At 32.2% G+C, this 24,204-nt stretch overlaps 3 protein-coding genes across 6 annotated transcripts; 2 read left to right on the forward strand and 1 right to left on the reverse strand.

Moving 5' to 3' along the window:
• Position 1: 1 nt before the first annotated feature.
• Positions 2–3,877, forward strand: LOC106171905 (elongation factor Ts, mitochondrial). Its single transcript, XM_013552417.3, has 6 exons — positions 2–156; positions 591–754; positions 1,202–1,330; positions 1,758–1,865; positions 2,194–2,362; positions 2,916–3,877. The coding sequence occupies exons 1-6, from the start codon at positions 132–134 to the stop codon at positions 3,323–3,325; spliced, it is 1,005 nt and encodes a 334-aa protein (XP_013407871.2). The 5' UTR covers positions 2–131; the 3' UTR covers positions 3,326–3,877.
• LOC106171907 (guanylate kinase) lies at positions 3,706–17,404 on the reverse strand. Of its 4 annotated transcripts, none has more exons than XM_013552422.2 (9): positions 17,220–17,404; positions 12,545–12,700; positions 11,517–11,558; positions 10,954–11,050; positions 9,974–10,112; positions 9,155–9,239; positions 7,669–7,754; positions 6,516–6,546; positions 3,706–5,105 (listed from the first exon to the last, which is right to left on the reverse strand). In XM_013552422.2, exons 1-9 carry the CDS (start codon positions 17,239–17,241, stop codon positions 5,098–5,100), a joined length of 666 nt encoding a protein of 221 aa, XP_013407876.2. In that variant the 5' UTR covers positions 17,242–17,404; the 3' UTR covers positions 3,706–5,097. The 4 variants fall into 4 exon arrangements, with proteins under 4 accessions (XP_013407876.2, XP_086859856.1, XP_013407875.2 ...); XM_087003730.1 differs by having other exon boundaries at positions 6,495–6,546; XM_013552421.2 differs by lacking the exon at positions 6,516–6,546.
• Positions 17,405–17,493: 89 nt separating this feature from the next.
• Positions 17,494–23,920, forward strand: LOC106171888 (beclin-1). The gene is made up of 16 exons (XM_013552386.2): positions 17,494–17,710; positions 18,087–18,154; positions 18,388–18,443; positions 18,735–18,822; positions 19,210–19,272; positions 19,753–19,826; positions 20,157–20,229; positions 20,432–20,556; positions 20,672–20,734; positions 20,890–20,973; positions 21,195–21,255; positions 21,572–21,660; positions 21,914–22,024; positions 22,577–22,619; positions 22,848–22,951; positions 23,368–23,920. The coding sequence occupies exons 1-16, from the start codon at positions 17,569–17,571 to the stop codon at positions 23,471–23,473; spliced, it is 1,350 nt and encodes a 449-aa protein (XP_013407840.2). The 5' UTR covers positions 17,494–17,568; the 3' UTR covers positions 23,474–23,920.
• The last annotated feature ends 284 nt before the right edge of the window (positions 23,921–24,204 follow it).

Raw genomic sequence — 24,204 nt, forward strand, 5'->3', positions numbered from 1 at the left:
ATAGCTTTTCTTGCTATAGATGGCAGTAGTGTAGAAAAATTTGAGCAACTGAGTTTCACGTGTTATGTAAAACTCGTTTGGTTGATATGTTATAGGATCCGTGTATCCGTGGTTATACATACAATAATAAGATGTTGTCGATCACAAAAAGCAGAAGTAAGTGCTATACCAGTATGTTTATAACACTTGAAAACACGATGCAATAACGGTTCAGTCATGAAAAGGTGTATATACTTTAATGCCCTTGCCTTTGATTTCCACGCCGATAGCTCATGTGTTCTAATGATATATTCACCTGTAATTGATAAATTAATTAATTTATTAGTTATATCATTGACACCCTATTTTAAAGGGAATCTCAGAAGTGCTCATTAGTCCCGAGTTAAATCAAACGGCGTGTATATGCTGGTCAGTACTGCAATGGTACTCCATGCGCCTCTGCTTAAGTGTTGCTCAACTGAGTATTATTATATTAGAGTAGATGATGCTTCATGTGTTTGTATGTTTTTTTAAGTTAATATAACTCACATGAACCTAATAGTAATACTAGTACTATAAGTATTACAGAAGTTGTGAATTAAATCTTACAGGTTTTCTGAGGATCCAACTGTGTCGTCACTTTCACTCTAGCAATATTGTCTTCAGTGATGCAGCACCAAGGAAGGCATCACTGGCAAATTTAAGGAAGGCTACAGGCTTCTCAATCCTACAATGCAAGAAGGCCTTGGAAAAGTTCCCTGATGACATGGAAAAAGTAATCATTTAATTATTGTTATTTCTGATACAAATTTCATTTGTTATTTTCAAGTTAAAATTGATATGCGTTGTATTTATATGGAAATATTAAGACCTAACAATTGACCTCTGTTTTGTGTGTGTGATTCAGCGGAGACACATACTTGTACTTGCAGTCAAGTTAGTTGATTTTTTTTAGTGTCATATATGCAGTAAATTAAATGTAGCCTTTTCCACAAACCTTACCCTCATTCTGTGACAGACTCCCTAGACTCTTGAATTCTTTTGTGATAATTATCTTATGCAATAGGTCTAAGATGTTGAAAAACATACTATCAATCCAAATTTTTTTAACATTGATTCAAATTATGAAGTGCTTTTTTTTATTTGAAGAATTCCACTGGGGATTATAATAACATGTTCATATTCTCATATCTGTAATACTTTTAATATTATCTCTTAATAGGCAGAAGCTTGGCTTAATGAACAGGCTGCAGAACAAGGATGGGCCAAAGCCAATAAATTAGGGCACAGACCAATGTCTCAGGGGCTCATAGGGGTGTTGAAAAAGGATTCTATGGGAATCATGGTTGAGGTACACTTGAGGAGCTCACAGGGGAGCACATGTATCAGTTGGAAGTGCTTTGACTTGATAGAATAGAATAGCCACAGAAGAAATGTAATATGTTGCCAGGAATATGTTGTAAACTGTATCAGTCTTCACCTACTTTTATTACATGTAGCATCAATATTGCTTTGTACATTAGATGATAAAAATAATGTCTATGATTGATGTTGTATCAAATTGATTAATATTAGAGAATATGATATTAAAGTCATAAATCTTACTAAATCTGAGTTTGCTTCAAGTTTCAGTGTTATCCCAATACTTGGTATCGTGTGGATATCAGATCATTCATCTAACATACAAAATGCTTTTGATGAAGGTTAAAGATTTTATGAACAACTTGGGTCTAGATATTCTGTTATAATGTGTAAAAGCATGTTTCTGTTTACTGTAGGTTAACTGTGAGACAGATTTTGTGGCTCGGAATGATAAGTTCAGAGGGCTGGTGGGAAAAGTGACCTCTGCATGCTTTCATCATGTCAAGGACTCTTCTGAGGATAAGGCAAGTTAACTGTAACTATAATGTGTCAATATGGTGAAATCAAACAAGTAAACGAGGAAACACAAAGTCCCTTTTTTTAGCAGTGCCAGGTCAAAAAAACCCTTTAAAGTAGCAAAATAAAATATGTGATAAATTTAACTTTGAGTTGCATAAAGTATTGTCTTCCTGATAATTCAAAACAAGTGTTTTGGGGTAAGTTATTTTATGTACACAGGTTAATTATTTGACGCTTTGTGTGAAACATAAATAATAACTCTAACTCTCAGTTATGTTATAAGTTATTATTTAATAAAACATTTCACTCATGATCAGGTACATTTTCTTTTAGGTCAGTCTGACCAAAGAGGCACTGTCAGCGGTCCCCACTCCAGAGGGTAATGTTGGGGACGCTGTGGCCCTAGTGGTGGGTAGTGTAGGGGAAAACATGGCAGTACGCCGGGCAGCCTTCTTTAGAGCACCAGAAGGAAGTCTATTGTCCTCGTATGTCCATGCTGTGGGTATGTGAACTCAGTAGTTTGGTCATAACATACCTCTGTCAATGTTGATGTGTTTGATATTGTTTCAAACAAGTATAAGTAAGAACTATACCACTTAAATTTAAATAGAAACTTAAATAGAAATGTACGTAAAATTGTTTAATATTTTGTTAAGTCATTATTAACTATATTAATTTTTTCCAACTTAAGCATGTATATTATAATCATTGAGCAGAACCTTTGAGAATTTATACTTTGGAGAAAAAAGACATGCATTATTGTCTACGTGCTACTCATAACATGTTGATAATGAATTAATTGTTGAAAAAGAAGGGAAGATAAAAGGTCAATATGTAGAAATTGGTAGACAGCTGGGTTTAGAGGAAGCTTCAATTTAACATTTTTTTTACAGAAATATGACCCCTCTTCTGTTAAAATTATTGATTCATAATAAGTGTTTAGAATTAGCTGCTTAAAAAGTACTGCCTGGAAATTGACTGAATTTGATGATACATTTATAAAACATTTTTTGTGCTAGTTGTGGTAAAGGTGCTATAAATATTTGATATTTCAGGTGCAAGCCATGTAGATGAGGGAGACTGTTTGCTGGGAAAGTATGCTTCTTTTGTGCTCACAAAACCTGCAGAGTTAACTGCCTCTGAAAATGTGACAGAAGCTACAGCTGGAGAAACCGCAACCAAAGAAACAGAAGAAGAGGATGAAGATGACAAAATGGATCCAGCAGATCTTGGCAGGCGGTTGTCACAGCAGGTAGTGGGTATGAATCCTTTAACATTAGGAGATCTTCAAACAGACAAACCATCAGATGACAAGGGTGAAGAAACCAGATTTTTATTCCAAGAATATCAATTTAATACTGAAAAAACTATCAAAGACGTTTTACTAGAGAATCAGGCGATGGTGACAGACTTTGTCAGATATGAATGTGGAGAAGAACTTTCAGAGGAAGCTAGCTCATCTTAATATTGCTTTATTACCAGTACCTTGCATAAAAACTGAGAACTTGCACACTAATTTTAAATATCACAAAGTTGATAGATATTTTCTTTAGTGTGAAGACTGGATGGAAAGCAAAATTTTCTTTTTACACATGAAGTTGGGTCAGATAAATGACAAACGGTGAAACCTCTTAATATAAGAATAGACTTAAGATTCCAAATAAATTGAGTACCTTGTTATTTATGTCAAGTGTCTTTGCCGTAAACTTAAATATCTTTTTTTACAAGAGCCCCAAGAAACATGATAGAAAATGCATGAAATGACAAGTGTTCAGTTTCAATGGAGATTGAGCAATGACCCAAACACTTGTCAGTGTTTATGAATAAAGAACACTGAATCAGATGTACTGTTTTTCAGTCTTTGATAATGACTTTATTAAGTTGAAAATAAGAGTCAAACAATTATACTTAGTATAAATACAACAGTTATTTTATTTTAGTCTTTTTTATTACTTTGAATTATACAGTGGTCCATTATATACCAGTAAATGAAATAAATGAATTTTTTAAACCTTCAGAGTTTTGTCAGCTTTATATTCAATTGTCTACCCTTTTTCAACTTCAATATAAAGTAAAAGATACTTCAATTCAGTCATTTGTTGCTACTCATGAGAAATAAAACTAAACTTCAACTGACAAATATCAACTGGTACATTTTGAAATGATGAAAAGAACAAAGTTAAAATGTATGTTAAACGAAACAGTAAAGTAACTGGACAATATTATGTTTCTTGCATAAAATTTACTAACCACAAAAAAAGAAACGCAAAAAATAAACTTCTGACCATGTGAAAAAGTGTTCTACAGCTGTGCTACAAATTACCTTATTTAATGCAATTATTTAAAGCTTAAGATATGCAATTCAATTAGTTGCTTGACAAGAAAAGTAATAATTCATATTTTGGCTGTTTGTGTGACTGACTGATTAATAACTTACTAGGAGTTCAAATGAAATTATGCATTAAAAATGAGATTGCAAACTACACTGTGAAGATTGTACACAGCATTTAACTACTCATAAAAATTACAAATTATAAAGAGAAAGTATTTTTGAAAACTAAGGCTCAAAGGGCAGATAATTTTTATGCATTCTATACTTGGTAAATGCTAACCCTGCAATATGAATGATTAAAAGAAGCAATAATGATAGATGTCAAATGTAATGAAATTAAACCTTTTAATAAATATGCAGTCATAACACTTAAAAAGTTTAAAATTTTGATTGACAGGGTTTTTGTCAGCACTCATAATTGGAATTTTTGTCAAGACACTTCTGTTACACAGTATGTGCGTGTTATGAAATACAGAATGACCCAATTGGTTCATCCAGAGAAGCCCCCCAACCCCTCAAAAAGAAAATAAAATATGGCAAAATATAAATTATAATATTAATGTTTTGCATGCATTAACTTTTATTACCTAACATGCCTTTATCCTTCCACAGACTCCATAAAATGTATCATAACTTCATCTACAACTAAAATGCTATGTTTTAAAAAATATTTTACCAGTGTCCCCGAATGTCATCAACAAGAATAAAGTAAGTACAAATACAATTGTCTCTGCACAACACAATATTTTATCTAAAGCATCTTCCACTTATCTAGAAAAAAAAGAACACTGTATTGTGAGAAATGTATTGCCCTCCTTTGTGTTGTGCTTTTCATCTAAGGTCTTTAATTTTCGGCATGGTTGTTAATGATTTAATGTTGCTTCAGTTTGTCTTTCCGCAGTGTGTCAATATCCTAAAATACAAAATACACAAAAGATGTTCATTACATATTTCAACTAATCTTAATGTAATTTACTTTGCCAAATTTCTTCTTCAAGTAAAAATCTGAAATGAAATAATATTACAAGAATGTCATAATGTCACTAAAATCATGCAAAATAACAAACAAACAAAAAATATCATAATAATAAAGAAAGAAAATAAACCACTCATTACTTTCTCTCACTATTATGTGCAAATCCTGGATAGGTATTCTACACTCACTATGATGCTGTTTTAACATTATACATTACTGGGGCAATGTTGTCTTCCCTTTAAAGGTACATACGAACCGAGCATCGGTGGAGTGTGGATTCCCAGTAACACATGTAAACCACTTCTACTAGATTCTTAAATGACTCAAATAAATTCGACATGCCAAGGGAAAAACTGAATAGATCACTCCATCAGCCATAAAAGACCTTTAGACTGCTCCTTTCTTTAAATTTATGGTTGTAAATTTAACCTACTTCCGTGACCTACTTTCCTGCCCCATTGACATACAGCTTAAAATGCCAGCAGAAAAATCTGTTCAAACATCATTTTCGGGTAAAATTATACAATGCCTTTTGGTAATTCTCTTAGTTATACTACTTGAAACGATATGCTGGCATTTGGTTGGTTTTTGTGACAAAAAATTGACTTTGTATGCATCTTTAAAACAAAATTTCTTTGTGCTTTCCATGGAAAAAAATGGAAAACTGGATGATTTTCATTCTTAGAATTACCCATGTAATCTACTCCCAGTGTACAATGAAAATCAAACTCCTCAGTCAAAGTTTCATAATGATATTTTGACTCCCCCCCCCCCCCCCCACACACACACACACAACTTCATAAATGTTTTTTTACTTGAGAAAATGACATTTACCTGATAGTATGCATAATGGAGGATACATTGGCACTTTTTGTTAGTTTTCAGGTGAAAATTTTCATGAGAAAATAAGAAAATGAAAAATGTGTATTCTACCACCCAATGACTCCCAACTAACAAAAAGTGCCAATGTTTCCTTCATAATGCATACTACAAGATAAAAGTCATATAATCAAATAAAATAACATTTATAAAGTTTTGTGGTGGGGAGTCAAAATTTCATGGGGGGAGTCAAATTTTCATTATGAAATTTTGACTGGGGGAGTCAGATTTTCATGTTACATCGGTACCATTATCCTGATGTTTAGGCAAAAACACTCCTTTTCTAAACTGTGCCCACTATAGCATTTAATTTTAAAATAACCTACTGTAATCATAAAAAGTGCAGGAGGGTAGTATAGTAACATTTAAGTATTATTATAATAGTGCCAATAGAAACAAGAATGCAAAATAGATTAGTGCAGAACAAAAAAATGTCACACAGACCACCTTTCAATAATCAACTGTTACCTTCCATGCCCCCTCTTAGTTTCTGTATATCCTTTAGTATGAAGAGAAAAACATGCACAGGCAAGTTATACATGTATATGATATAGTAAAAAAAAAGACACAGGGGCCACACTAGCATATTCATTTTGGACAATTTTTTTATAAAACCTTCAATAACAACTGATGTGGAACAAATGCATATTTAAACCAACAGTATTTATTATATAGGATTTTGCATAGAAAAATGCAAATAATAAATATTTGTATCCATCACTATTTTTTAATTGATATGGACCATCACTATTTAATTGGAGAACAAAAATCCCCTTTCATTGTTCATTTTTCAAATTTTTTTCACTTTACTTTTGCAGAGTGGGTAGTTATATATCTATCCCTTGCATTTTCATTTCACGAAAATTGAAAATTTTGAGCAGGGGAATGATATTCATTTTTTATGAAAAAATAACATGCCTTTTACGTTTTAACAAAGTAAATGTAATATAAGAGAATAAAAATCCCATGTACTGTTGCTTTAAGATTTTCCTTTCCCAATACAAATCATCCTTAACATTTGGCAACATTTTATATGCTAGCATGGCCCTGGAGACAAGAGCAGGTTGCACAACAAACATCGTTAATATACAGTATCAGATACATAATTTAGTATGGACAATTGCCATACATATATTGCCACTTGAGCCTTATATTCAAAGTGAGACAGAAGCAGAAAGTACAAGACAATATAAGAAGGTTTCATTAAGTATGTGATATATGTAGTATTATTGAATGTAAAGAGAAAGTAAACCGACATACAAAGTTAAAAAAGAAAGGTAATTATATCATTCAAACACGGCAGTACTTGGTGGTGTGCACTGTTCATATCCTGTATCTTTAAGGCATTGTAAGAGTGTAATGTTTATCCCTTAATATAGTCCATTAATTAAGGATGTGATATTGATCAATGTGCACATGTGAGATTTAAAACTTGGTAATAGAAAAGATTTTTTTTTAAAATGAGCCCAAGGTAATAAGCTAACATTTAAGGAGTTGGATTAAAAGGTTGACTTTTTTGCTGCATTTTTAATCACAGTTTTTCCTAACATAGCACATCTACTGTTATTTGTTTATTAAAAATTATTTTGTCTTGGAAACAAATCCAATGATTTGTACTTACCTCTATCAGGATTCCTTTTAGTTTTTCATAGGCAATGTCTAGATCATCGTTAATTATTATATGGTCATAAGAACCCTTCTGGTTAGCTGGAAAAGCAATTTAACTGCTAAAAACTGTCAATGATATTTTGCATACATAAATTAAATCATAAAAGCTGAAAATTAATCATCATTTATGTCAACCATACTTTTTTAAATGGAATCTGTAAATCATGCTGACAATAATAATAATAATAATAATATGCTTTGATAACTGAAAATAATAATTAAAAATGCAAAAATCGATTTGTATGGAATCAGCTGTCTTACTCATAAACATAAAATCAAACATGAAAGGTATTCATCAGGACTGCCATAGCACATGTGTGATATGCCCTGGCAATAAATAAATAAATAAATAAATAAATAAATAAATAAATAAATAAATAAAAATAAAAAAGAGACATACAAAAACCATCACTTCAAATCTTCAGCAGAGCCACATGACACTTAACATATTAAACACGTACCTGACGCATAGTAAATTGTAATTAGGGTCAAAATAAATGTTAATGTCTAATTCTTTAAATACCACCGAGTGTAATTTGGGTTAATTCGGCTAAGTTCCAATGTAATTTGGCCTTACTGAGTCCAACAGAAATGTTAAACATATGCTGAACATGTTTGTAGTGCTTCTTGTTGCAGCCTCATGCCAAGGGTACAAACATTAAATGTTAACTGATCATGCCAGACATTTTTGGCCTTTAACTGTACCCTGAGGTGAAGCGCTCACTGGAAACCTGCCTCTATCATAACCACCATGCCTCTGATAATTCCAGTAGCCTCTGATCTATAAACTGTCTGCAACACAAATGTTTATCTTGCCAGCAATGGTTTTTTTTAATGCTGTCAGCCTAATCATTAAACACAAGTGTGTCAGAGCATAATAGTTTTGATTTCAGACAAATAAAACAATATGCAGATTTTTGGTGCTGGGCACCAAAACAAACCAGCAATGTCATTCTTATTGCCATTTTGTATTACTAATAGATGCATTGGCTGAATCTGCCAGTGGACCTAAAACTTCCTGCTCTGGTGGGGATCTCTTCCATCCTAAGTAAGTTTATCTCACAAGGAAAATTCACTTAAAAAATGTTTGGCATGTACCACATTCATATCTGTGACTTGCCCCAGCAGGACATAAATTTCCAGCAAATAATGCTTCAGGGCTTTAAACAACCCTTTAAACAACCAAGTTCAATATATATATATATATATATATATATATATATATATATATATATATATATATATATATATAAGTACTGGCTTTGGATGAGGTCAATATTCTGTTTTGCTAACCTCAAGTAAAAAAAAAAAAGTGATACTGCAGAGCTGCATTTGGGTCAAGTGTAAGCGTGGCAGATTATGAACACATCCCATGTTTGACACGGTAACTAATCTCCTAGGTTTTCTTCACAAAATCAAGGTCCTAAATGAATAATTACCATAATCTAGGTCAGCCTGGGCTGTACTTAACCTCTTCTTTAAAGTTTCATCTGTTTCTGTTCCTCTGCCTTTTAATCTTTGCTCCTACAAGTAAAAAGTACATGTCATTGCTTTCTGTAACTGGAATTCAAATTAAAAAAGAATTCACTAATAAGAACCCATTACATTGTTTCTTAGCAGCAAGTTTTATATATTCTGTGTTGTAAGATATTTTTCAGAATTAAACAAATAACTCATGTTCAAAGGTTTTCTTTCATGATATAAGATTGTAATTTACACCAAGTTGTGTCAATGAAAACTTCATACTGCATTAGTAGTATGTCAGTCAGATCTTCACATTTACATATGTGCATATGGAAATGACATGCAATGTGGCACACTTTAAATATTTAAAGAAGAAAATAAACAAAATGAAAATGAAAAAATTATTAACCAGTATTTACAAGTGTAGTGTGAAAAATAGAATAAATTTGCCTTTCATTTATGTGTGCTGTGACTCACGGTGACAATAGAGCCACTTCAAACAAACACAGAACTTTGCAGAATAAACCATCACATATGGTTTGAGTCATAAGGGACACAGATTTTAATGTTATTAGTTTGATTGGACAGGCATGAATGTAATGGTTGGATGTGTAAGAATTTTCCATCATCTACAGGTTAAACCTTTAGATAAGTAAATTTTGATGCAGACTTCATTATGTCACATAGCAGTTTTCTGAGATCTACTAGTCCGAGTAAACAATGGACAAAAAGTTTAACTAAAACACACACACACAAACACGCACACACTATAAAGATAAAAACATAATTCTCACCAGTATCTGCAAGTTTGGTGGCCGTACAAAGACATATCTTGGATTTAGATTAGTCTTCTTAATGCTTTTCACTCCTTGAAGATCTATGTCCAGAATACATATTCTGCCTGTGCTAGCTACATCTTCTATTGCTTTTTTACTGGAAAAAGTGGGATATTTTTCTCAAAAATAATTTAAAGAAGAAATATCATATATATATATATATATATATATATATATATATATATATATATATATATATATATATATATATATATATATATATATGAAAAGCACTAATAAACCCCAATCAATTAACCTTATTGCATGAAATAATTATTTGCAAAAATATATCAAGCACTGTATTTTCTATTACCACAGTTCATATTAACTTTATATGATAACATAACAATATTAAAATTTCATAACCAGTATGGATTATATAATTATTATAGTGATTACAATATTATTTCAAACAAGGAAATTACTTAACTAGCTTCATAAAAACCATTTAAGTATGGTTATTTTTGGGTGCTAAAATGCATACTGCACAGAAAGTTAATAAGCTGTCTAAAATAAGAATCTGATCTCAAAACCTTTGAAAAGGTCACATGTATGTACGGCATCCTTTTAGATAACCTTTATGCAACATGTAAATGGCAAGTTCCTCAGAGCATTAATGTAAACCCAGAAAGAGCTGCTCAGACTGAAGTAATATTTAGCCTTAGACTGCATTCACTGAGGCAAACTTCAGCTTGCAACCAAAAATTCTGTTCAACCTGTTTTTCTAAATATTTGCATGCAAATCCACCCAAAAAAAATGGTTTACTCATTTTCCAAACATGGAAATAATCAAATTTACAAGTTTTTTTTTTAATTTGTTCATGAAAAATGTTAATGAAAATTCTGGATCACCAAGGTCTCAGAAGACTTCTGTGGAAATTTCCTGGAATACATAGGTTTCTGCAAGTGCAGAATATTCTAGATACATCAACACTTACCTAGTTCCATACAGGTTCATGGAAAATTCTGCATGCTCTACAAACTCTCCATTACTGATGGCTTTTTCCATCTCTTCTTGTGTCACAAAATGATATTCTGAAATAAATTATTATATATTGGTTGAGAAAGAATACACAGCAAATGATCAGGGATATTTTACAGACTTTAATCAATATTCAAACAAGACCAGTCTCTTTGTTTTGAAGAAATTGTATTAAAATTCTAATAACCCTCAAAGGTTGTTGTTCCAGTGCTAAAATAATAAGGGTGCATTTTCCATAGCTCTTTTCATTTGGTATGATGAAACATCAAAAACGCACCAGCATACTAGTATATGTCCATACTCAATCAACTTTTTGACTGAAGCCTCCACTGGGCTTTGTAGAGATAAAAGTGATAATCAAGACAGAGAGAATGCTGTAATCAGAGATTAATGGTGGAATGGAATAAATATACACTTAGGGCTCAACAACCTCAAGGAAATCCAATGAATTTTAAATACTATTAACATGAGCACATAAGTTAAATGTGTTCGGTAGAATAATGAAAAATTTTGCAATACCTCTCCCATTTTGTTCACCTGGGCGTGGTTTTCTTGTTGTGTCTGGAATGAAAAAAGATGATTAACAACTTTGTGTCATTTAAATCATATCTTTATCATTATTTATTTACTTATCTATTCATTTATTATTCTTTTTGCAAAATTAGCTCAAATTTTACTTTACTGTCAGGCTTTAAAACAATCCTGGGCTATTAAGCACTGCAGTCAATCTCCCTAAGTATTTCAATACAGATATGTGATCCACATATATTTGGATACAGATATGTGAAAAGATCCTTAGCAGTACAGCTGTACCAATATGCTTAAAAGGTTCTAGCTAGCTACCAAAGTATTATTCTACAAGGGATGTTACGCTCTATCACATCACACCCTATCACTTCATTATTCTCTCTTACTCCACAAGTTTGCTTGCTGCTGTTAAGGCACCATTTTTAGCCTTAATTCTGATTTAAGTTGTGAGATCTGAAATACTGTGACCCCAGTTTTGCTTAGGTTATAAGAAACTATTAACCAATCTAAGGACTTTCTTTTCAACATAAAGCACACTTGCTAACATTTATCTGTGGGAATGCAGTCATAGGAACAAAAATAGTAGTGAAACAGTGAAACTACTACATTTGGCTATTGTCACAAGAGCATCATTAGTCTGAATACCCACACATTGGGTGATGGTAGACCTGCTATGATTCTCACTCGGGGTAGTAACCAACAGAATAACCCATCTTTAACCAGGTCAGTAAGTGATTACTATTATCAAACACCAGTGAATACAATTCCCTTGGAACCATGAACAATCTTATTGATAATAAGCATACTGCACATAACCTCAGTCCAGCTAAACAACAACCAGTTAAGGAAAAAAAAACAGTTTGGGCTTTTTATATTGAGAACTATTTGTTGCAAACAATTACAGCAGTAGACCTGTTTGTCAACTGGACTAACTTGACTTCATCCTGAAGGCATTTTTTCTCACTCCCTGAGTAAAAGACTGAAACTTTCACCTTGTCTGACAGCTTAGTCCAACTTACGTGATATACTGAATGCAAAGCAGTCCTCATATTCTTTCATCAGTCTTTTCACCAAGGTGCTCTTTCCACTTCCTGATGGACCACTGAATACAACTGGTCGAAGCTGCATGGCAACAGAGCTGAGACTTCGTACAATGCCTGTGGCCAATTTGACACCTAAAATGTAATGAGGAACATGTGAAATTAGACAACTAATTTGTCAGACAATAAAAACCCATTTTCAAAATGTCCCAAAGTCATATTTTTGGTGTCTAAATTTTCTGTAAAGCTACTTTCATCTTTCCAAATCCAGACCTTGAAAAATGGTAAAACCTTACTAATAAAAAAGTCAACTTAAAGTGTCAATATTCAATTCTAAGATGCACAGGAAGACACTGCGGTCTAACATATATATTTAAATTGCTGCTTATGTGCTTACCTCAGCCAGTGTGAAAAATGAATAAGTTCAGTGTATACCTCCACTATTTACAACACTGTTCAATAATTACACTAAAATGTTTAACCTTATCAAATTAAGTCTTCTCAACTTTAACTTATCTCTGATCATTCCAGCATACAAATAGAAGAAATTTGAGTTGGAACTTCTACAACCTGATTCTGATGTTCTACCTATATTTGCAACACAATATATGTATTCAATATATTTCTCCAATTATACAAAAAGGCATCCTGCCTAAAATCTGATATCTTTGCATAGTGCCACTAATTAAATATTTCTTGTGCTGGTCACCTAATTGCAGCTGCTTGGCTACAGTTGCTATAATTGGCCTAGTTAAAATATCCAACCTGGCCTGTTCCCATATCGTAAAATATAAACACATAACATGTAGAAACATAAAAGAACATAACTTCTGAACATAACTCTGCAAGTCACACTATGCATATTTAATTTTTGTCAATTAAATCACCCTCCACCAATGATATATTTACTAAAATGACTGTACATATTCATTTTCTATATGCTCAAAGTAAATCATCTTTTATAACAAAGCTTTATAAGCTAGGATGAATAAACCTACATCACTGACCTGCTCCAAATTCAGCAGAAGCAACACATTAACAGACAACTCCCGTTTTGATCATTAATATTAAAAGTCCAGCAATCAATATCAACAGCAAGCTATATCACAAGCATGTGATAACGTGAACACCAAACAGCTCGGCGATGAACCCATAACAAGTTTGAAGAAAACAGTTTCTACAGGTGTCTGAATCATGTTAATTGGACTAAAAATTTGATGAATCTGTACTGTATGGGTTTAGGCTTACATGTTTGCTTAATTTTTGAGAAAACTTTAAAATACTTCTTTTTAACAATGCAATATAACAAAACATACATAAAAATCTAATAATTATATTCAAATCAAACATTAGATTTTTACATTTCTTAAGTGGGAATGGAACAGCAGACACAAATGATAGAAAATGTAAAAGAAAATAACAGCAAGGAAGTGAGAAATACACTTCATAAACATCACCTTGAAGCATCTCAATTTTCACGAAAGCAAAAATTATACCTATTTCATACCCTGTGCTAAAGGATCATGAGATATTGACAAAATGAAAAATGCCTCACTTCAACTCGATTCAAACAGCTTTAGGGATTAGAACTTTTCACTTCATAAGATAAAATAAATATTCTGATGCTTCAAAAATTTCCCAAGAGAGCTTAAACTGAATAAATTTATTAACAATGGAGGAAAGATGACTGGAGAGCTTGTGGGGAAACTTAAATGTACTAAAAACATCCCAAAGTCTTTTATTTCTTTGTCTTCCAAAGCTACTTATCTTTCCCAATTCAGACCTAAAGAATGATAAAACTCCTCGATAAAAATACACAATGTTGATATTTTCTTCTGAAATTATTTATTAATAATGAAATGAAATTATTTATTTATAGTTAAAAATAAAATTACAAATGGTAAGAAAGCGAATTCAAGAGTGGATCAAACAATTAATTATCAAGGAAAAATTATATTTGGTACATAAATTCCACATATAATACCCTGAACCTAAAATATAAATAATAAAACTGAGCATTTAACAGTTAGAATATTATAAATTTGACCACAAACATGCACATGTAGATGCAATAAAATAAACCACACTGAATTTATTAACATGTATATATATCTTTAACAATTGACATGACTTAACTTTATTTGGACCCATGGTATGTACTAACTAGTAGAGCATGGGTGTACTAATTGGATGACTACCTTAAGTTACTGCTCAAGTAATTAAGTAAAAAATATTGTAAGTATCAGTTTAATTTATTTAGCATTCAATACTGCATACAGTTTTGTCCTTATCTTTTAGAAACAAAATTTTATTTGATTCCATCGTTCTAGAACAACTACGCTGCATGCCCTGTCAATAAATGGAGTATAAAACATACAATAATTGATACCGAGTGAACCATTTTCTTGCCTTTTGATCCTGATGAAGATACAAAATTAATATCTTGAAAGAGAGACACCTAGATTTGACAGTATATTAACACAATATGGTAATTCATTTAAATGTAGACATAAAATTTGCAACTGAAGGGCTTCATTTAAGTAAAACCAGCTCCACTTCATGACAAGACATACATTTACACATATGGTTTTATTCAAAAGAAAGTGAATAATGAAAAGAAACACTTTTGTTGACACTTTCACCTATTTAAAGAGATAGCAACAATACAATACATTCCATTTAACCACCAAAGCAGCACTTAATGCAATTATTCTGGACCCTGTCCTTGCCATCACACCACCTGGACCTTCAGAGGTCAATACAAAAAATAAAACTTTTTAGTATTAAAAAAAAACAAAAAAAACATGGACTAACTTTGAATGTCGGAATGGATTCATAAACCATTAGTAAGTATTGGGGAATCATCATTTTACCCCAGAAAAATCCTTTTTTTGACCAAAACTAATAACTGTTATCCCTTTAACCTAGGCCCAGATATGCTATTTCTTAGCATGTTTGCTGTGACCACATAGTGCACATAGTGCCAGTGGTAGATTAATATAAATGATAGATAAATGCAACAAATCTCAAAATATTTCTAAACAGGCAGTGCTCTCTCAAGAACATGAACACACTAAAAACAGCTGGTTTTATTTATCTACTGTTGTTCATTGCACTGCAATAGTCACATTTCAAATACTGTGTGTATACGTACTAATTTCTACAATTCTGATTTAGGGTTAAGCTTCAGAAAAGTAGTTCATCCCTTGAGTTATGTACCAAGAATATTAAGTGAAAATATTGTCGGTAAACAACAATTTCCATAATGAAGAAAATTAACTACTTTATTCTTAGGTCTAGCTACCAGTATATATATCAGAGTATTAGATGCAAAATGCCATGTATTTTTTCATATTTTAATTAGAATTTATAGTGACCAGATCTTGCAAGGTTCAGGTCAATGAGTTCATTATGGTTTCTCCACATGTTATAGCAAATTAAAGGTTAAATGTTTTATAAAAATAAAAAAATAAATCAAAGAATTAAAAAAAAAAAAAAAAAAAGGGAAGGACACAGGTAGTGGTGAAATATGGAGTCAAGCAGATGTGTATATGTCATCTTATATCACCTTAAAACATTCATGAAGAGCTCATATTTTTGCTGTTTCAATAAGGAAAGAGAAAATACAAAAATATGTGAAATGATAAAACCACTAAAATATTCAAAGTCTCACATTTTGAAACATGCTCCAACATCAATAAATAATGTTATGAAATCATCTTAAAACTGTGATAGGCAAATGTCCATTGACTATCACTTACATGGAGACTGGAGACAGTCTTAAAATTATACACTGGCTATTACACCTGATACATATGCATGAAAGAGTTGTGTAACACTCTTTATTCTGATGTCTGCCTGCATATCATAAAATGGATACTACAAGTACTTGTATTAAACACAAAAACTCTGTGTTCTGCATGCTTAAACAAGAAAATTGCCCTAGTGCAGATACCAGTACATATTCCTCTCCAACCAGGATTAAATTAACTCCACTCCATTGTGTCCAAATTTGGTGCTATCTCAAGCATGGTAAATTTGACCACCTAAAGGCTAAACTGCTAAAGTGGCAACCTTATCTACCTGTACGTGTATCTTAAAATCTTAAATAATTGTTGTTCCTACTAGTATATAATTTACTAGAAGTTATTTGGGATGAGAGGATAGCTATACTACTTAACTAGCTCAAATCAATAAACAGACAAGTAAATCAGATCCTTTTAAGTACTGTATGTAACCACTTTTATAATGAAACAATTACGGAATAAAATACAAGTTTATTAAACTAAAATCATGCATAGTTAGAATTTAAATGTTAAAACAGTCAACTAAGCTAGTTAACACAGTGCAGGCTTGCATGCATTGCCGAACATAAACGAAGCTTGTAAAAGTTACACTTAGTACTAGCGATACAAAAGCTTAATTAAATTACATAAATTACATAAACCGAGTTTCAAAAAAAAAAATAATAATAATAATAAATATAATAAAATTCAATGACTGCATCAACCATATAAATTTACCCTGAAAGTAACTAAATATCCCCAACACTGTTATCTAATATGATACCTACAAAAATAGCAGTACAGAAACAATATCGATCATTTGGACAACTCTCTCACCATATAAGTCACCAGCAGTGACTGCCGCCTACCTGTTCGAAGGTTGGTGACCATCTGACTTCCTGTTGTCAACGTAGATGTTCCGCGGGTGTTTTCACGTTTCTCAATAGCGTACCCATTTACGATGATTACCTCAAACGTGTTGTTCTATCTATATTTATGATTTTTGTGTTTTCAATTCAAGAAATCGGCAAATTTGTCTCTATCTTTAATTTTGATTGGCCAACGAGAGTTTATTTTGCGCTTTCATCTTGTAAAAAAATGCTCTAACGACACACGATCTGTTGCGACAGTCTTAACAAACGCATGCGCAGATGGGATGTAAATATTGCGGCTGACGGCAAGGAAGTAAAAATCATGTGAAGGGAAGGCAGACCAAAAATGTCATCCGTACGGCTAGATGTGGGTAAGGCTGGTACTACCCATGTCAGCTTTGTGTGCCAGCGATGCAGTCAACCTCTCAGGCTAGATCATTCCTTCAACAACTTAGAGGCTGATCGTCAAACTGTAGAAGATCTAACAGGTATCTCCAGATGAATTATGCGAGAAAATCAAAGTTCAAGGCAGGCTTCATTTGCCATTAGATTATTATCAAACAAATGCTATTTTAGTTTTAATGCACTGCAGATAAAAAAATCAAGGGTAATTTTTTTGTCAGTTATTTTAGTAAAATACACATCTGCATTCGAAATGGATATGATGTGTTTTGCATGTCCGTAATTACTTAACCCTTAATTTGAAAATTTTATGGTATGGACAAGTAATTAAAGACCAGTCAAATAGTATGTCTAGAAAACTTAATTTTGTTGTTTAAGTCAGTCTTTTATGTTTAACTTTAGTTCTATTTGAGTGTTAAAGGCTTAACGTTAAGATGTGAAAATACAGAGTTTTTGTTTCAGCACCACTTATTCAGGTGATTCCAAAAGACGGTGAAGACACAATCGACATAATTCCTCTGCAAATACAGGTAGTTATGTGCTTTAAAAATACATACTCGAAGTTTAAATTTTTTCAAAATTTTAGGAAATAATATCACATTTTGATATTAATCAGTAATAGCCAGTTCACTTCATTATTGGAAATCAAATTTAGATACTTATAAAAATGAAATAATAGTACATTATTATTGCTGTGGTATTTATATGTACTTGTTGATAATTGTTTTTAGATGGAATAAAGTGTTCATTTGTCATCTTTCAGAATGGGTCATCAACTCAAGAGCAGGCCATATTTAAAAAGACCATACCATCAGCCAGGTAAATCAGAAGTCTGTTTTGTTTCTGCATTGTGTTAGATGTGAATTGGACTGTGGCAACTACACAGTGGTACAGCCAAAGACATTGCAGTCTGATCCTTTTACTCAAGAAAGGAGCCTAGCTGTTTGTCATTTATGATCCTTGATATTAGTTAATCTTAAAACACTCAAGTTGTTTATACTTTTCAGTTTTAGTAATGCTGCTTAAGTTTTACCTATGTGCTCCTTTTGTCTTTGAGATTTTTTTCTACTAAATAAAAATTTAAGTCCAGTTTAAAGTATATTTCTCTAGGTCTGTATCATTGGACAGTGGCCATGACTTCACACTCCTGGGAGAATCTGAACAGGGGAATATGGAAAACCTCAGTCACAGAATAAAAGTAAGTTGTCCTAGCTGCAGTGGAAATAGTATCCATTGGTGCGTGCCTGCATATACATGTGATTAATTGTATAATAATTTTACATCACAAATAAATGGAACAAATACCCGACAGCTACGATTTGAGAGAATGACTGCTTAATAGTGTGGGTATAACATAAGAAAGTAACCTAAATGGAGCCACCCCCTCTTCCCCCACTCAGTACAGCCTTTTAAACAAATTTTGATGGGTACATTGAGGCTTGTGAAAAGGGTGTAAAACCCCTAGTAGCATGACTTAGAATATAGCTATATATTTGAAATTGATTTCTGTGAATTGTTATAAATCTATGAATGTTTTGATTCATACAACTGTTAATTTCGAATATTTATTTTATACACTTTGTAGGTGACAACTCATCTTTTTGATATTATGTCTGGACAGTCTGATGTTGATCACCCACTGTGTGAGGTAAATATGCACTTTTTGCTGATATTGTCAAATTGTGTCTGATGTTGTTGGGCTAGAGTTCACTATATGTTTAATTTTTAACATGAAATCTCAAGGATGATAGTCATACATTTCTGCATGTATGAAGAAGAGTAGATTAGGTGGTTTTAAAACATTTCTGAAATTACAATAGAATTTGATGAATTGTACATTTCAAGTTAAATTTGATGTAGTTCAGATCAAATTTAATCCATTATTGTTTACATGTTGAATTCTTATTGATCTTTTTACAAGTATGATGTTATCAATAAGATTGTTCATCCTTTCAAGGAATTGCATTTACTGACGTTTTAGTGATGGCAATCACCCAACATCCTGTGGGCATTAAGCCTTATGATGTTCTTGTGACAAGAGGGAAATTAGCTGTTTCACTACTATTTTTGTTCCATAGAAAGTGATTAGTATCGTTAAAACATCAGTAAAATTATGATGTTGTTTTAGGAATGTACAGACACTCTGCTGGACCAGTTGGACCAGCAGTTGAAAATAACAGAAGATGAACTGAAGGATTACAGGTATTTTACCCCCTTTAGTGAGTGTACGTAGGTTTGATGAAATAACTTGTGGCAGAAACTTTGTCTCACATAGAGATTAGAAGTTTTGGTGTACTCTTATTCAGGATATATCTTCAGTTGTTCATGTAAATGAAATAAAAGTGTTGAAATCAAACAAAATAATTCTATATTTTACTTATTAGATATTTCATGACTTTACCAAACTTTCTTTCCTCTGAATAATGGTCTGGGCAAATGATTTTCCCAATTTCTTAACTATGTAAGAGAAAATAGATTAGTTTGTCTTTAAAGTGATTGTTTAAAAGTGACTTTGGGCATTTTTCTTTGCAGAGATTTTCTGGAGAAGATAGAAGGAGATGCAGGAGACATTCAGGAAGAGGATTTAGACAAAGAGCTGAGCCAGGTAAATTATCTCAGTTTTTAATTTTAGGGTGATGTCTTTAGATTTTATTTAGTATGGGAAAGCACTAATTACAAATTATTTATCAATATGAAAAACAACAATTTCTTGTTTATGGCAACTTCTGATAGTCACACCTGTTACAGTGGCACATGTGCTTAATATTATTATTATTATTATTGTTATTATTATTTCCCACTTGTAGCTTAAATCTGAGGAGAGTTCCCTTATGCAGCAACTAGAAAGTATTGAATCTGAACATCTGCTGGTTCAGGAGCAGTTAAGGAAAGAAAAAGAAGATTCAAAGAAATTAGATGAGGAGGAGGAAAGGTTGGTGTGAATAATTGAAATCTTGAAATTCCATTTGTGTATGATTTTGTCTGTAATGTAAATCTTTACAGATTGAAAACAGATGACTGTTTAACAATGGTTCTCTTGGTTTCAGGTATTACAAGGAGTACAATGAATATAAAAGACAGCTTGTGGAGTATGAAGAGAGCCAGAGAAGGTGAGAACTGTGACAAGATAGGAAAAAATTCAGCTTTGTCTGGATTACTGTTAGTAAAACTTGACTTTTTTGACTACTGAAAAACACCATAGATGATACCTTGATTTCATTATCTTTGGATCTCTTTGACCTAATTTCTGCTTGATATATTTCAGTATTGATAACCAGTTGAGGTATGCTCAGGTTCAACTTGAAAAACTTAAGAAAACCAATGTTTTCAATGCCACATTCCATATATGGTAAGTTGCTACAGTATTTTCTCCATTATTCATCATAACAAATTTTGATACACATATGGTCAATGCACAGTCATGTTATTAGTGCCAAAAAAATTAACTAGAAATTTTTGATAAACTGTAAAAGGGTGTACAAAATAAGTGCAACAGAGTATCAGTTACAAGTGCTTGAGTGGGGAGGTGCAAACACTTTGCCATGAGCACCATGATAATTTATATTACAGGCATAGTGGCCATTTTGGGACAATTAATAACTTCAGGTTGGGAAGACTTCCAAGTGTTCCAGTAAGTGGATCTTATTACGTTTGAAATGTTGACATAGTTGTAAAGTAATGAGCTATTTCTTAAATAGAAAAAAGCTTAGTTAAATATTTTGCCTCAATCAGTAGCATTTGACAAACTTTTGTAGATAATACTTTTGCTGCATCTTTTATGGCTGTTAAATTGAGAGAAAATACATAATTATTGTAGTTATTTTGTTCTTACTTCAACACATAGAACAAAGTTGCTGTCTGTTATTGTATTTTAGCTAGGTGCTTTGGATTGAAGCAAACACAGGATACACTACTGCCATCTATCCATGTTTTCTAATTTTAAATAGGTAGACTGGAATGAGATTAATGCTGCCTGGGGACAGACAGTGCTTCTCCTTAATGCACTAGCCAATAAGATGAACCTAAAATTTCAAAGGCAAGTTTTTTAGCGATAGTTTTCTCAAGCAAAAATTCTCTAAAAAATAACTTTTGATGTAGGAATGGAAATTCATGTATTTCTGAAATGCCACAAAAGTTGTATGTTTGTCTTTTTAGGTAGATCAGCCAAATCAACAAATGTTTTTTATTATTGAAATGAATCAAACAATTATATCTATAAATGTTGTTCATTATGATATAGTACATACATAAGGGGAAAACATTTTCTGGAAATACTATTTTTCCTTCAGATATCGTCTTGTGCCATATGGAAATCATTCCTATGTGGAATCTCTAGCAGATAAATCCAAAGAGCTGCCACTGTATGGCTCTGGGGGTTTTAAGTTCTTCTGGGATACTAAGTAAGTGCCTCTCTGACCCACACAAACACTATTATCTCTAAACTGCCATATTGTTACCAATTATACCCCGACTGTTTCAGTTCACTTGTCACTACGGGAAGTAGACCTCAGAAAACTATTTGTGACAGTTATGTTTCACTAGACTGACCATAAAATTGGCCCCTAGAATTTCCATTTGTCTGATCAGAATATAACTTTGACAAACAATTTCACTTACTAGCCTGATATTAAATCTATTAGTTAATGAACTTGTTGTTCATATCACAAGCTGTAGTTAAACACTCTGATATATTTAACATTTGACTTCATGCAGTCTTTGAATGCTACTTATTTTCTAACATAAACATTTTTTAAAACTTTAATCGTGGAACATATAAGCTGTTTGGTTTACCTAAGTATTTGTATAGACTACACATAACAGAGACTTTTGTCCATTTGGGAGGATGAGTATTATATCCATTTATCATGAGATATGAAATTAAGAGTTGGTAGCTCAATATTTATGGTAACTTGTTTTTTTATTTAATACTTATGGCGACTTTTATTTTTCAGATTTGACCAAGCAATGGTGGCATTTCTAGACTGTTTAGAACAGGTGTGGTAAAACTGGAAAGTTGTAACTATTTATTGAAGTTGAACATTATGGTTTATCAAAACTCTGATAGAAAACATCAAGAATTCAGTTATTTTCTGTTATTGAACTTAGTGAAATAGAAAATGTTTGTTTTTATATTTTCAATAGATATATCTGATTTCTCTATTTTAAAGTGATGCCCCTTGCAGAATAAAAAAAGACATTGTTTTGAATTCTCATTTACTCTAGTTCAAAGCAGAGGTAGAAAAGGGAAATACTGGGTTCAATCTACCATACAAAATAGACAAAGGAAAGATAGAAGATACCAGTACTGGGACATCTTATTCAATAAAGTAAGTACAGATGGCAAACTGTTGGTAGTTGCTTAACAACATTGTCACAGAAAGCACACAGCTTGTCAAATTGGTTTTGGTGATATTTTGTTAGATCACAAAATTGGAATTAGTTTGACTTTCTTATTTTGATATTTACTTATTTTTGTCAGTTTTGCTGTGATATAAAGTTCTACAGCTTTTCGGAAGAGGTAGAGGTAGAATAATCACAAAATGGAGATAGAAAATATTTGAAATAGATGTAGACATCTAGAAGAAGATAAAAAACAGAAAATTCTTATGACTAAATGATATGTAGTAGTGGCATAAAATATGCTTTAAGGTTCTGATATGATGTGATATGCGTAAAACACAGTTAATATCAAGATTAAGACTGTGAGAGTAAATATATATCAGTTGATGTTCCCATATTCCAGGATCCAATTCAACTCTGAAGAACAATGGACAAAAGCATTGAAATTCATGTTGACCAATCTTAAATGGGGGCTAGCCTGGGTGTCATCACAGTTTGCTAACAAATGAAAAAAAAATGGGTATTCTGAACACTCATTTTATCATTTTTAATCCAGTATATGGACTTCTACATTTTTCTCAGTAAGAAACTTCTTATTATCAGATCTATGATCGATAGTGTCTTTTGTGGTATTTGATGGAATGTCAAGGATTATGGCCTGTTAATAAAATTCGGCATTACTGAAGGAATTGGAACTTTACATTTAGTAATGCTGTATAATGGTTTGCTTCAGACATGAAACCATTTTGGAATATATTTGTCTAGCCAAAGACTTGCACGTCCCATTTACAAAAGAAAAAAATGTGATTGGTGTGGTAACATCTCTTACTAAGATTTCTATTTCAAGGAGTTAACTAACAGTTAAATAACAGTTGTCTTTTTGTGGAAGGATACATAAAAAGGAATGGACCTGTGAGAGTCCAATTTGGAATAAAAAACAATTATGATATCACAAAGCTTGTGTATTTCATAATATTGATGTTGATTTCAAACAATCATTAAAGGTCAAGGGATTTTATGTGAAAAAATAGACATCCGATATTAAAGGTTGAACTTTAATTTGACATTTGCATTAAATGCTTTATACGTGGTATAGTAATTTTTTTTTATTTTTGTTACCTATTCATTTATTTCCTTGAGAATAGGGTACAGGAGTTTTGTATGGGTAACAACGACCTAACTTCCTGGGGGTTCACGCTGAATTGCTATCAGCTCAATGAGCTTAAATTTCTGTCACGCC

The sequence above is a fragment of the Lingula anatina genome, chromosome 2, assembly GCF_051362555.1.
Source record: "Lingula anatina isolate TDL-2025a chromosome 2, LinAna3.0, whole genome shotgun sequence".
Lineage (NCBI taxonomy): Eukaryota > Metazoa > Brachiopoda > Lingulata > Lingulida > Lingulidae > Lingula > Lingula anatina.

What these genes read in the sequence shown, in the direction of transcription:
- LOC106171905 (XM_013552417.3), top strand. Translation starts at nt 132, where the DNA reads ATGTTGTCGATCACAAAAAGCAGAA. An exon ending in GTCGATCACAAAAAGCAGAA is followed by an intron (nt 157 to 590) that starts GTAAGTGCTATA and finishes TAAATCTTACAG; the next exon opens with GTTTTCTGAGGATCCAACTG. An exon ending in AGGACTCTTCTGAGGATAAG is followed by an intron (nt 1,866 to 2,193) that starts GCAAGTTAACTG and finishes ATTTTCTTTTAG; the next exon opens with GTCAGTCTGACCAAAGAGGC.
- LOC106171888 (XM_013552386.2), top strand. Translation starts at nt 17,569, where the DNA reads ATGTCATCCGTACGGCTAGATGTGGGTAAGGCTGGTACTACCCATGTC. An exon ending in TAATTCCTCTGCAAATACAG is followed by an intron (nt 18,155 to 18,387) that starts GTAGTTATGTGC and finishes GTCATCTTTCAG; the next exon opens with AATGGGTCATCAACTCAAGA. An exon ending in TTAGATGAGGAGGAGGAAAG is followed by an intron (nt 20,557 to 20,671) that starts GTTGGTGTGAAT and finishes TCTTGGTTTCAG; the next exon opens with GTATTACAAGGAGTACAATG.
- LOC106171907 (XM_013552421.2), bottom strand. Translation starts at nt 17,241, where the DNA reads ATGGTCACCAACCTTCGAACAG. An exon ending in CACCAAACTTGCAGATACTG is followed by an intron (nt 9,240 to 9,973) that starts GTGAGAATTATG and finishes TTTTACTTGTAG; the next exon opens with GAGCAAAGATTAAAAGGCAG. An exon ending in TAAAAGGAATCCTGATAGAG is followed by an intron (nt 5,106 to 7,668) that starts GTAAGTACAAAT and finishes TTTGTATTTTAG; the next exon opens with GATATTGACACACTGCGGAA.